The sequence below is a fragment of the Protopterus annectens genome, chromosome 4.part1 (assembly GCF_019279795.1).
Source record: "Protopterus annectens isolate FY-2018-M chromosome 4.part1, PAN1.0, whole genome shotgun sequence".
NCBI lineage: Eukaryota > Metazoa > Chordata > Ceratodontiformes > Protopteridae > Protopterus > Protopterus annectens.
This window is the reverse complement of record NC_056734.1, coordinates 737,162,452-737,176,801: the sequence shown is the minus strand read 5'-3', so window position 1 is coordinate 737,176,801 and position 14,350 is coordinate 737,162,452. Positions and strand designations below refer to the sequence as shown.

At 40.0% G+C, this 14,350-nt stretch overlaps 1 protein-coding gene across 1 annotated transcript in view; it reads right to left on the bottom strand.

Moving 5' to 3' along the window:
- Window positions 1-1,084: 1,084 nt before the first annotated feature.
- Window positions 1,085-14,350, bottom strand: part of GMPS (guanine monophosphate synthase) — a 1,355,954-nt gene continuing 1,342,688 nt past the window's right edge. The window contains exon 16 of the mRNA XM_044070497.1: window positions 1,085-3,119. Coding sequence (XP_043926432.1) covers window positions 3,018-3,119 — 102 coding nt within the window. The 3' untranslated portion in view covers window positions 1,085-3,017. The remainder of the gene's footprint in view (window positions 3,120-14,350) is intronic.

Below are 14,350 nucleotides of genomic sequence, written 5' to 3'. Positions count from 1 at the left end.
TGAATCCCATTCATCCTGATTACAGCACAGCTCCATTACTATTCAATGTCACCTGAAACTAAAAGTGCTTTAGAACTAATCTTTTTTATTTTTTTTTGGGGGGGGGGGTCTTTAACAGTTTAGCACGAATTAACATATAGAACATGATTTTTTTTTTTCCCATACCTCAGTCCCCAGCAACACTGGACTCTTCTACAGTATGAAAACTGCTACAATAACTGCACTATACGCTCACCACACTTACACACTGCCCAGATACAAGGTAATAGCACTTTCTCATCAGGGAAGGAGAAGTTGCCTTTGCAGTTATGAGTAATAGCATTTTCTCATCAGTACTTTTCTTAGCTGATCCTCTATTTTCCTAGCTCATTGATCAGAACTCATATATGCAAATGCAGCGACATACGTCCTAGATATAAAACATTTAAAAACTACCCAGCATTCACAAATTTTACAGAGGAATGTTTATATCAAAAATACAAAAAATATACATGTAGATAAACTTAACATGTAATCTATTTTCTAAGTGCAGTACTGCCCTCCAGAGTGGATGGTCCAGGGGTGTAATAGAGCTTCCATGATGCCAGGTACATCAGGCTTCATAACACCCCTGGGCTGTCTGTTATTGTTTTGTAAGCTCGCCCTACTTAACACTATTGCTTACTTTAGTATATCACATGCCAAGTTAAACATTCCGCTACAACACTAACCCAAAAAAATTATGGTATCTAGTATTCTGTTACTAATCCTATGTTCAGACGTTGACAAACTGTGAAATGTATCAGAAGCTGACACACACACAGATGCAGCACCTGTGAGAAAGGTATGCCCACACAAAGATACAGCACCTATGAAAAAGGTATGCCCTGAAATCTGGCAACTTATCTAATGCAAGCAATGTTCAATGATGACAGATTATTGGTTTGTAGAACAGCATCCTAACCCTTTTAAAACTTGATGGCTAAAACAGCCTCTAACATAAAACTGAGCAAATCAAAAATACACATAACAGTCCATCTATAGATGTTTTGCAAATTTCAGCAAAGAACACAGACGCATTTTCTTTAATGAAAAACTATTAGGGCATAATCATCAGTCTTTTATTGTTACAGCACTGTTTCTCCATAAGTTCCGCATATAATAAGCCCTTGACTGGGCAAACAAAAAGAACATTTTCAGAGGCATCTGTATATCAAGAAACCACTGCAACTAAAGACGCACAGTCATGTAAGCACTGCAACTGCCTTCAAGTTTTTCAGGACAACTGATCTGTGGTATTGCTCTATGCAAAAAAGGTTGGTTTTAAGCACTTACCCCCAGTGCAGATTCAGAGAGCCCTCCTGTATCACCAATAAATCAGGTTTGAACAGTAGTCTGAGCACTGAAAGGCTGGCTCAGGAGGGAATGGACTGGCAGGACTGGCCTGCCTTGTCTCAGAGTGAGGGGCAACACATCCAATTAATGATTCCCAAGTGCAGATTATTCACATTCAAGGCTTTCAAAGGAGGGAGGGGGGTTGTTGAGCTGCGTGAGAGTTTACATCACTTGGGAAAGCGACTTCCATTTGCAATCAACTGGGCACCCACAATATAGTCGGGCAGGCTGAAAAAAAATCCTTGACCCTTCTGCATTGGTGTAATGTGGTAATTCTCTCACAGAGAGAAAGAGTGGCAGGATACAAGCCGGAGGGTTAGGGTCTAAAAATAATTAAAAAGAAAGTATGATTTATGCATAAATGAGGAGTTTATTATAGAAACATAAAACTAAAGTACCTATAACACAGCTTTCTGTACTTTTCCTGCTTTTGCAGCAGAACAAAGTCAGCTGCAAGACATAGGCTTCAATGAAGCACCATTTTTAATAACATCTTATGATGCATAATTTAATTTAATTGTTTAAACAATATTTTTTCCTAAGTAAATTCAAAGGCAGTACTAAAGTGGACTCTGTACTTAGTAATAACACTCGTCTCTTAAATGAAATTATGTATTTAAGGCAAAACGTCATATCAAGCATAAACGATTAAACAATTCAAATGACAATGTTCAAGGTAAAATGATACATACAAAATGTTTTAGCAACTTCTGACATTATCAATAAGCAACATTACTAGTTCCAAATGATGGAGGAAAAATTAGCTTCTATGATGTATCATCACAGCAGCATATAACAAAGAGCCTGCAGACCACTTAAACAGCCAGTAAAATGAGAGATCTCCATTTTATAACCCATCACTGCCAATACCAAACTTCCTTACAATGAAGCACATGAAGGAAAAACAAGACTATATTACAAAAGCATGTCATGATCAATAGTACAGAAACAATATTCCTCCACCTTACCGCTAACTTATCATGTGGTTATCCATGGATAAAGTAACAGTTCCATGACTGTCAGCAAACTTTCAAGAAGTACGACAATCTCCATATTAAAACTGCACCATAATACAATGGCATAATCAACTATAGAAAGTAAAAACTTGCAGGCATACTCTGGATAACATCTTACTTAACAAAAAACTGTTTTACTTTTTAAAATAAAAAAATATGTAGATACCAGATTCAATAGCACCTCTAAAGCATTTGGCAAAAATTTATTCATAATAAATCTGTTCAAAAGCAATTGGTCACATCTATTATTTGTATTTAATTATTGGGCTATAACAAATGCTTTTGGTCAATGTAAAGAAATCAGTTAATCTCTTTACACAGTGTACAAAAACAATGAGACACATTCAAATGACGGTGACAATAAAACACATTAAACAGGCAAAGTTGAAAAGGTAAAAGGCAAAGTGATACAGTCCAGTCTGTATCCAAAAGTTGCTGCAGTCCAAAACCCATTCAAATCCCCGGCCTCTTGTCAATGTTATCATTGCTTGTTTCATTATATATGAGGCACCAAGAAAGGAAACGGGTAGTAAGTAATATATGCAGTCAGATTTTTCACAGTACTGCTTGTCAACACTGGGAATGGTTTGTTGTATACTAAAGTCTCGCATAGCACATCCCCCAAAATTACTCCCATTCAGTGGTTCCTGGAGGCTTTGATGTTAAGTCATACATCACTCGGGAGATGCCAGGAATCTTCTTAATTTCAGTCACCATTTTTAAAACAACCTACAAATTAAAAAAATAATTCTATGGAATTAGAGCGAAATGAAAGTTATGCAACAGGTACTTTTTTCTAAACATATTTTAGCACAAAATAACACATTCTCAAAGTGAACATCATTAGCAGGATGCAAGAAACTGAGTTATTGGGATATTGCAACCCTCAGTGAAGACCAAATGTCCAAACTGGTGCACTACAGGTCTATTACATTTCATCTATTGCGTCTCAACATAAAACCACAAAAGTATACAATCACCAAGTGTGTGCATATGAATCAGTTAACAAAAACGCGCACACACACACACACACACACACACACACACACACAGTTATGCAAACTCAAGTTAAGAAAGGGCAGTGTGACCTCAGCATCATTATGTCAGATTCAGTACTACTGCCTCAGCCTGTGGGGTTGAATGACGCCAACCCAGCAAATCAACAGCTGAATAACAAGCCATTCAAAGGCAGTGCAGTCCTGGGGCACTTCTACATGCATATGTGGAGTGTACATCTGGAAGACTCACAGGCAACATGGAGTTACGGTTACAGATTATACTCTAATACTTGTTTGGTAAGGACATAAATTAGTCATCCCATGTGTGTACAAGTTCTTCCTACACTACCGGCTTCAAAATCATCAAACAGGAAAGGAAAACAAAATAGATCAGCAATCAAAATTAAAACCACGTACAAAAGCAGATTCAGCATGGAAGCTGCATAAGAAATGTATAAATAAGGAGCAAAGCCTTAAAATTGCTCTTCTGTGGAACCAGTGGGCTGAGTGGCAAGTATAATAACTAACTATATATGTGGAATGATTTGGAGTACAAATTACTCATCTAAAACCAATAGAAAGCGTAAGCAATGAGGCTAATTAAAGAATTAGTATTACAAAAATTACTCTTGTACAACTATGTAGAAATACAATTTACTCAAGGAAACAGAAAATGGATATTTCAATGGAAAATGGGTAGCTGTAGATCATATAAAGAAATATTTTGCACAAAACACCCCTGACATAAATTAGGTTATGTAGAAGTGACATTAAGAATTATGTTTTGAGACAGGAAAGTACAGCTGTGTACACTTACCATAAATGTAGATGTTCGAGTGTATTCACTGTTGCAGTCATTACATTAGGGTAATCTGCTGGCAGGTTGCCCTCAGTCGGCCTGATTAACAAAGTCTTGGGTCCTGCGTCGGTTGCTGTCCCTTCTTCCATGACGTCAGGTTGTCAGGGGTATAAAACATGCAGCCAACGCCATTTTCATCAGTTTTTCTTGCCCCAGATGTCAGGTGCCCCCTAAATGGGGAGCAAAATATATAAATATATACATATATATGCATGTAATTTAGAATACAACAAATATACCTCCAAATAAAAGCAAATACACCAAAAAGGCTTTTGAGCATAGTAAAAGAAAGAAGAGGTATAGTAAGAGAAAAACAGGGGGCTGGTGGGTGGGTAACCAGGACTGCAACAGTGAATACACTCGAACATCTACATTTACGGTAAGTGTACACAACTGTACTATGGTTCTTCATGTTTCACTGTTGCAGTCATTACATTTGGGTAGAATCCCAAAGCTATGGTTGAGAGGATGGAATTATACAGCATTAGGAGCAGCTATAAGGCCCTGCAGGACAGCAGTGGCAAAGCCTGCTCTGGATTTAGAGAAGAGAGGTAAATGGTAATGTTTGGTGAATGTATGAACTGAACTCCATGTAGCAGCTTCTAGAATGTCTCTGGTAGGAACCCCTCTGAGAAAGGCTGCAGAAGTAGATGCAGCCCTGGTGGAATGGGATCTGATCCCCTTGGGAACAGGTTTTCCATGGTGCATGTAGCAGAAACGAATGCAATGGCTTATCCATTCTGAAATAGTCTGCTTTGAAATAGCCTTTCCCTCTGCCCCTGCAGCAAATGCCACCAGTAATTGCTCAGATTTTCTTAGACGTTTTGTCCTGCTTAAGTAGAATCTTAGTTGTCTGCGTACATCCAATGAATGCAGAATCCGCTCAGCCTTGTTCTGTGGATTTGGGAAAAAAGTTGGCAGATGAATGGTCCGATTAAGAGCCACACTAGATACCACTTTAGGCATAAAGGATGGATTGGTCCTGAGCGCCACCCTGTCTGGGTAAAAGATAAAAGGCTCCACTGCCAAGAGAGCCTGTAGTTCCGAAATCCTTCTAGCTGAATTGACTGCTAAAAGAAAAGTGGTCTTCCAAGAGAGAAATTTTATGTCTGCAGTAGCAGCTGGCTCAAAAGGAGGTAGGGTGAGTTTTTCCAATACAAAATTGAGGTCCCATGCAGGAGTTTGTGCTCTCCTGGGAGGTCTTAAATTTTTGGCCCCTCTGAGGTACTGCTTTAGCAGGGGATGAGAAAAGAGGGGTGGGCTCTGTGTTGTAATGAGCTGAAATGGCAGAGGCACGTATTTTGAATTATCTCAGTTAAATATTGCAGAATCTGAGGAATACTGGGCATTGCTGAGCTTATTCCTTATGCTTGGTTCCAGTCACAGAATCTTTTCCACTTATCAGCATAAGATTTTCTAATACTAGGCCTTCTAGCCTCCAAAATGACATCCATCACAGGAATGCTGAGAGATGTAACCGGTGAAATTAGGTGATTAGCCACGCTGCAAGAAGATTCAGAGTTTGAAGCTGAGTGTGCAGAATTTGATAGTTCTGCTGAGACAGTAGATAAGGTGTCTGAGGCAGGTACCACGGAGGCAGGTGTGACATATAACCCTCACTTATTTCTACCTTCTTCCCTGCCTAACATATCGTTCACAAATCCTTACTAACCTAAACTCCTCTCTCCGCACTAGACTTGAGACCACTTACCACAAAGTAGCCAGATTTACAACTCAACTTTCCTATAGATCTCATCACTGTCTCTCTCTAAAATATTTACACTGGCTAGAGTTACCTCACCTGCTCCTTCTCTCCCAGCTCTGAACCATACATGCAATTCTCTACCAACCACCTTTCTGTCCAGCCTTACACACCATCATCTCTCACTATACTCTCACAAGAAGCCTCCAAAGCTCCTCCCAAGACCTCCTAAAAATCTAAAGCAGGGTGTAGCCTACATAGCTAGTATACCTCTATCAAATGGAACATACTTCCTTTCAAAATTCGAACGCTCACACATCCCAAAAAGTTTAAACTAACTCTAAAAGAATATTTTAACAGGAAATGGATCTGCCAATGCTCAAATCCACCCTGAACTCTCTGTCTCTCTCCACCAACCAATAACATTTTCCCCTCTCTCTGTAACTTTTGTTCCTTCCTGATTGTTTAATTGTAAAATTTAATATTCAACTCCTATGTTGCTCTTCTATTCTAACTACTACTTTCAAAAAGTGCTCTGACTATTCTCCTGTAGCCTGTTAACTGATTTGCCTTTTTCCATCTGTATAACACCTGTTAATAATGACAAACTGACATATCTATTTACTGGAGCTTTTCTCCCCGGGTCTCTGCTGAAAAAGGGCTTTGGCTCAGTCAGACATTCCCGGACAACAAATGTAAAATAAATAAATAAATAAATAAAAAATTGTGTAGGAGTGGGTACCAGTGTTGGCGAGGCCAGTCTGGAGCAATCAGAATCATTTTTGTTTTTTCCTGTCTGACTTTTAGTAAGAACTTGGAGAGCAGAGGCAGAGGGGGAAAGGCATAGACTGATAGGTTTTTCCAGCTGAAGGATAGAGCGTCCACTTTCCAAGCTTTTTTGTGATGAATTCTTGTGCAGAATTTGTCCAAATGATAGTTTTGGGGTGAGGCAAAAAGATCTATGTCTGGGCTCCCCCATTTGCGTGTCAACATGCTGAAGATTTGCTGATTCAGTTTCCATTTGTGTGGGTCCATAAGATTTCTGCTTAGTTCGTCTGTCTGAGTGTTTTGCTTTCCTGGCAGGAATTGAGCTTGTAGATGTATTTGATAAGTCAAGGCAGTGTTCCACAAAACCATGGCTAGTCTGCAAAGGGGGTAGGAATGGGTACCCCCCCCTTATGTACCACATGACTGTCTGTGGTGTTGTCTGTCTTTATCAGTAGTTGTCCTGGATGAAGATAGTCCTTGAAGGCTGTCAGAGCATTCTGTACAGCTAGCATCTCCTTTCTGGTTGATATGCATGTGCATTTGATTTGGGCTCCATTGGCCCTGAATGCATCTCCCTGCCATATGCACCCCCCAAGCATAATCTGATGCGTCCGTAGTCAGGGTTTGGGTGGCATGGGGTGGAATGAATGACAATTTCTTGTTTTGGTGACAGGCTTCTGCCCACCACAGGAACTCTTGCTGCAGGCAAGGAATGACAGGAATCATTGTTCCCAGGCTGTGACAATGTTGACTCCATAAGCTTTTTAGGTACCCCTGAAGTTTCCTCACATGCAGTTTTGCAAATGGAATTATTAGAATGCAGGAAGCCATGAACCCCAAGGCCTGCAGAATTTGTCTTGCAGATAGCTGGGTTTTTGTGGCCACTTCTTTGAAGTAAGTCATCAATTGAATTTGCTTTTCTGGCATAAGGTAAGTCATCTGGGCAGTTGTATTCAAGCTTGCACCCAGGAATGTAATTGAGAGGGTACCAGTTGTGATTTATTTTCGTTTATGGTGTACCCTAGGCAAGTTAGAAGCCTTTTTACAAATGCCAGATGTTTTAGAAGAGTGTCCTTGTTTTCTGCCTGAATTAGACAATCATCCAGGTAAGGATAAATTTGAATGTTTCTTTGTCTGCAAAATGCAATTACTGATGCCAGGTGCTTTGTGAAGACCCTGGGCACAGTAGATAAGCCAAAGGGAAGTGCAGAGAACTGGTAATGCAAACAGCCTGCTTTGAAGCGGAGGTATCTTCTGCAAGATTCCCTGATTGGGATATGCAGGTAAGCCTCTTAAGTCTAGAGTTACCAGCCAGGCATCCTTGCCTGGCATAGGCAGTAACTGCTGTAGAGTCAGCATCTTGAATTTAGAATGGATAAGTCCAGAATTGGACGCCATGATTTGTCTTTACTGGGTACCAGGAAAAGTCTTGAATAAATCCTTGTCCCTTTTCCTTTTCTGGTACAGGCTGAATAGCCCCCATATTCATGAGGGACATAACTTGTTTCTGGGCCTCTGCCCAGTGATTTGGAGGCAGATCTGGCCATCCATTTGGGACTGGCAACATGTGGAAATGAAATCTGTATAGCTAGGATACTATATTTAAAACCCACTTGTCTTGGGTAATTAGATGTCAGTTTTCCCCCCAAATGGGTTGCCAAAAGATAAGTGCTTGGTGATGGCAGAGGAAAGTCACTGAGACTGCTTACCGTAGGGAAGTGCCTTGCTACTTTAAGATTTGGAGGTGGAAACCACATTGCAAAGTATGCTTTCCAACTCTTCTGCATCAGAGTCCTCAAAATGTGGAATAGATAATTCCTGATCAGAAGAGGAAACAGAAGAAACGGAAACCTGATCTGATGATTCATAATCAGTGGCCTGCCTAGGCCTCTTAGCAGGAGGGGGATGGGAACCCCTCATCAAGGTAATTAAATCCTCAGCCATTTTGATAATTTGTTTTTTAGGCATAGGGGCCTGTGCACGTGGCCCAAGAATCATTTTTTTAGACATAGAAGTTGATTATAGCCTAGGTTTTGAAGATGGCGTCAGTTTAATATACAAATCTTTAGGCCTGAAAACACCCTCAGAAGTCGGTGCCTGCTCAGCGGCTTCAGACCCATCTAAGGTAGAGACTTCCGTGGGTTCAGTACTTAAAGTGTCTTGCGGCATACCGGACTCCGAATGGGTCTCAGTAGAGGCCTGCAAATCAAAAGTAGCGGGCATCAGGCACTGCAAAACCGCCTCACTGAGTACCGGTGACTGGCTTAGGAGATGCTTCGTCGTCGGTTTTGGACCTCGACGGTCTGTCTCTGTCTTTTTCTTTGCGTTTTTTGTGTATTCCGGTAGTCAAATTGCTAGCCGATGACATTTCTGGATAGTTAAATCTTGAGCCAAAGTATTTCGATGCAAAAATATACTGACGCTTAATAGTGCATTGATTAAATTTAGCACAAAACTGACAGCAAGTCACGTTGTGGTCAGGGCCTAGGCAAGGAATACAGTACAAATGAAAATCCTTATGAGGTATTTACTCCCCACAAGTAATACAATTATTAACTTTTACTGACATCGGTAAGGAGCAAGAAAAAGTTTCCCCAACAGGGTACTTAGCTTTAGGTTGAAGACTTCTGTTCTGAAACTCGAAAACGAAAATTTCTTGCGAACTGCTTCTGCTTCGGGCACCGTGCGGCAAGAAAGACTGATGAAAATGGCATCAGCTGCAGGTTTTATACCCCTGACGACCTGAAGTCATGGAAGAAGGCACAGCAACTGACGCAGGACCCAAGACTTTCTTAATCAGGCCGACTGAGGGCAACCTGCCAGCAGATTACCCAAATGTAATGACAGCAACAGTAAAACATGAAGAACATTAAGGAGATACCATGTGGCACATGTATTAAGCATGCCTAGAACTGCTGCGAGGTCCAAAGTATGAGTATCTTACAACCCCTGGGCATGTGGTAAATAACATCACTACCATGCACATTCCTAAATGCCTTACTGCACTTAATTTTATGTATAAAAATGCAGCTGCCAATTTTGAAGGTTTAAGGTAAAAAGAATCGTACATTTTTGACATAAAATGGCCTCTCTACTGTGATGGCACTAAGGCACAGAGGGAAAGCATCCATCTGTGTAAGTGGTGACCTGCCCTCAGGAATGGAGTCTGGCTACTGGTAGGACTGGCTGGGGGTGGGGCAAAAAAGTTGCTGAATGCCAGATATGCTACCTCTGGTGGAATAGAGGGCAGGGGAAACTGATGCTTATCAGGCCTCTGTGGAGACCAGGAACCTCACATAATTTCTCAGAGTAAACATGGGGATGGCAAGGATATCATGTCCTCACTGCACTAGCCACTTTCTACGGCTGGGGTCAATGACTGGCTGACATGAGAATTATGGCACTCTCTTCTGTGCAATTCCCATTTGGGGCCTAGAACTCAGTCAAAATCAGTTTGAATTCTCAAGTGTAAGGGAGACTATTTGCAGGAATACACACTCTGGGTACCTTGCTGGAGATGTAACAGGATCTGTATACCATGCTGGAGCAACAATAAGATCCATGGATCTGTGAGCTGGTGGGTGCGGAGTCTGCAAGTACAGCTAGAGGTCAGGGAAGGTGCACAGTAAATAAAAAAAAAAAAAGAAAAGAAAAAATTAAAATACAATAATCCAACCACTAAAAGTTACACATACTTCTGAGGTGTTAAACATTTCCTGAGTAGATTTTAAATACATTACTGATACACTCATGATTAAAATACTAGGAAGAAATAAGGATATGAGTCATGCATTCATAAATTAAAGTATCTACATAAATTTGGAAGTTGTAAATATTTTCTGCAAAAAATACTCTTCTTAATGTAGAAACTATCAGCTCATTATATCAAGACAGTCATTATTCTAACTGCTTTGTGGAGACTGCAGTTGCAATGTGAAATTAAGATTCATGTTAGAATGGTACAAGACTAGTTTCAACACTTCGAAACACTGAGTCATAGAGAGGGCACACTGAAAATGATTTCTTAAACATTTAATGCTAGCAAAGTCAGAAACATTTGTCAAATTTCTGGTAAACTGTGGAAATAACAGTACAAGCAGTTAAGGGTGAGGCTCAGTCTTACAATCCAAGGTCTATAAGGCGCTGATGTCCTGTGGATGGGTGAGCAGATTGTTGCTGGCATCCCTTATAAAGGGTGACTGATGACTACCTTCTTTATATTTCTGTCTTTGTCCTGCAAACTCATAGTTTATTTGTGTCATCTGCTGAGTCACTTTCCAAAAGCTGGTCCTGTTCTTTGCTACCGTGACTGCTCGCAATCAGTATTCCTTCTTAGCTTGGTTCATCTTTTATCTTCCACGTTTTCCTGTGCTCCTCCTTTCTTTTAGTTTAAAAAAAAAACTGCTGCAGAACAGGTTTGAAATCAAGGTGCATTGGAACTTTCACATCTGACTAAGGACTTTTCCTGAGGTGCTTCATATCAAAGGAAAGAGAAAATGGAATCTGGTCCATTGCTGTACAAACTAGATGAAATGGTTGGGAAAAGCATTATACCAAACATTCCACAATGTTATCAACAGTACTGCTCGAGCATCTCTTGACATGCTGTAATTTCACTTGCTGCACATCCAAAGGCATGAGTTTTCTGATTATCTGTACAATGCCCAATGCATTATAGCTCAGTCACCTTAACAGCACAGACTGCTACGCCTTTTATGGCTTCTGCACTACAATTATGTTTTCTTTCAAGAGGCACTTGTCAAAAGTGATTCCACTGAGACCGTGGTAGTTCCCACCTGGGGGGATTATCTAATATATCATATCACATATCCGCTTCCCCACCAAGGAAGGAGGGTCTGTATTAGATTATCAAACATTTAAAAGTTCGAACACCATATGGTCGACACCATATGTTCGAACTCTTAAAAGTTCGAAAATAAAAAAACAGAAAAAAAAACGACCTGACCCCCCCCCCCCCACACTCTTTAAATATACCAACTCCAGGATCGCACTACAGTGCAGACAATAGAAAACTTCCATTTCTGCACTGTACGGAGATCTCCTTTGAAGCGTTCGAACATTTACATGTTCGATTATATGGCATCGACCAAATGACATTTGAACATGTAAATGTTCGACAACGTAATATAGACCCAGGAGGGATTACCTAAAGTGCATATATCCATCACAACTGTTGAATCCAACGGTGATGTAAGGCATGCATTTGGGTGAATAACTGAACATCAACCACAGGCATGCTTGAGGAGACAGACATGGTCAGGACAAAACTAAAGGTAGTAAACTTGCTCAAGTGTGCTGGTTTCCATACTTTCAATTTCAAATCATAACTACTCTTAAATGAAGAAAGTTCAAAACTTTGAAATTTCCAAGTGGACTTTATTAGTGGTAAACCTCACCTGAAAGTCGTATACGGATGCTTTTATAAACATTTGAAAATTGTCTACATTTTTGGTCTGCCTATCCCAGAGCAACTTCTACCACATTTTCTCTAAGAACAGCATAAAGGATTGCTGAAATTTTAAGGAAAGCAACATCTGCAAACAGTTAAGTTATCTTGGTAAGAATGTTACCATTTCAAAATTTCATACAACGAAGCACCAAAGCCCCTTACAGTGAGTAATTCCAACAACTTTCTTTCTCTCTCTCTCCCTTTGGTGTATGTTACTGCCTTCTCAGAGGAGACCTGTGCCTAACACACTGAAGATTAAAAGAACTCTTTACTACTTGAAACCCTTTGTGTAGAATATCATGCTGGTTACTGAACACAGGAGGATATGCAGCCTCATCACAATTTACACCATCAGGAATGGTGTGGATGACTGAATGGGCACCCTTAAGTTTCAACTAGGGATCCACTGTTCAAGCTCGTCAACAGACAGAAAATTACATTTGAAACTAAGTAAAGTTAGGCAGGAGTGCACAATAGCCTTATGGCTTTTTGTCATACATATTCACTACATTTAAGAGATGGAAGTAAGTGGAGATTCAATAAAGGAAACAAAATCAACTGCCCTGCAAATGGATATGTCAATACTACTGTATTTGCTACAGCATATGTAAACCTTGAGAAAACAAATCCATCATTTAAATTTACATATGCTGTCATATGACCTGCACACAAATACCACACAAATAAAATACATCATTTGGGATCAAGGCAGATGTTCAAGAAATGAAATAGTGGAGATGATTAGTTCATTCTCTTACTTGGGTATTATTTTTTTTCTAGAGCAGCAGTTAAGTACAACACAAACCACAATGTTAAAGATTTGTAATGCACTGCACAGAGAAGATGGTGACCTTGGGGGTACAACAATCAAAAACACATTTGTTTAGGACAATACTGTATCCTTTCATTTCATATAAAGCCAACGTTTGGTCATAACTGATATTCAAAAGTCTTAGTATGATAAAGAACATTCACTAATGAAAAGGAAAGACCTGCAGATGTACATGAAGAAAACCCTCATTCACTAAGGAATATATATAGACATGTTTCTCACAGTGTGTGGACGAGATTACCCAAACATAAGTAGATACTTAGTCAATTGTATAGCACACGGCATTTTTTTTTTTTAAGGAAAACACGTCCCTCATCTACGAAAAGAAGAAAGAGTGCATGACATTCATCTAGCTATTCAAATATCTTTGCTGAAAATTTAAGCCAGTGTAATGTGGACTACAGTATAGCTGTGTAAGATCTTCCTATAATAACAGATGTTCTACTGCTCACTGTTGCAGTATTCTTTATGCTTGGGATAGATATCCTGTCAGAGATACCCTAACATTTGATCAGTATACCAAAGCCTTTACACCCTCAACTTCCATGTGTCGTACGTCTCACATATGTCCCACAAGCAAGGTACATATGTGATGTATGGACACCTGATCCTCATTACTGAAGTACCCTAGGAGAAATGAAGCAACCCTAGAGAAAGCAATAACATGTACATCCAGAAAGGGAAAAAGAAGGACTTAAGGATGGAAGAAGGGCCCCTCGGCCAGAGGTAGGGTGACAGAAAACAAGGGGTATGAGGGAGGGACAGAATACTGCAACAGTGGGAAGCAAGACATCTACTCTTATAAGATCTTACTCAACTGTACTGTGTCCTTCCTTAGTGCTGCTGCGGTATTTTTTACTCTTGGAAGAGTACAAAAGCTACTGGATAGTGAAGGGAGAGGAGGAAGACAGAGAAGAGCCCTCCACAAACCCATGAAGGATGGCCCCAGTAAAACCTTCCCTGGCCCTGGAAATGATATCCAACTTGTAATATTTGGTAAAGGTATGAACAGAAGCCCAGTTAGTAGCTTCCAACATGGATCCATTATCCAGACCCTTGAAAAAAAAACACTATATGAGGCCACTGCTCTGGTAGAATGAGCACAAACAGAAGAGAAAAGCTGTTTACCATAAAAAGAATAAAGATATGGCCTTAAAAATCCAGGAGGAAAAGATTTGCTTAGACACTGTCAAACCCAATTTCCTGGCATGAAAGTAAATAAAAAGTTGCTAAACGTTTTCTGATATTTCCTGGTATGAAACAAACACAAAGTTGCTAAGATTTTTCTGATATATTTTGTCCTATCCAAGTACGATGGGAGCTGTCTATGT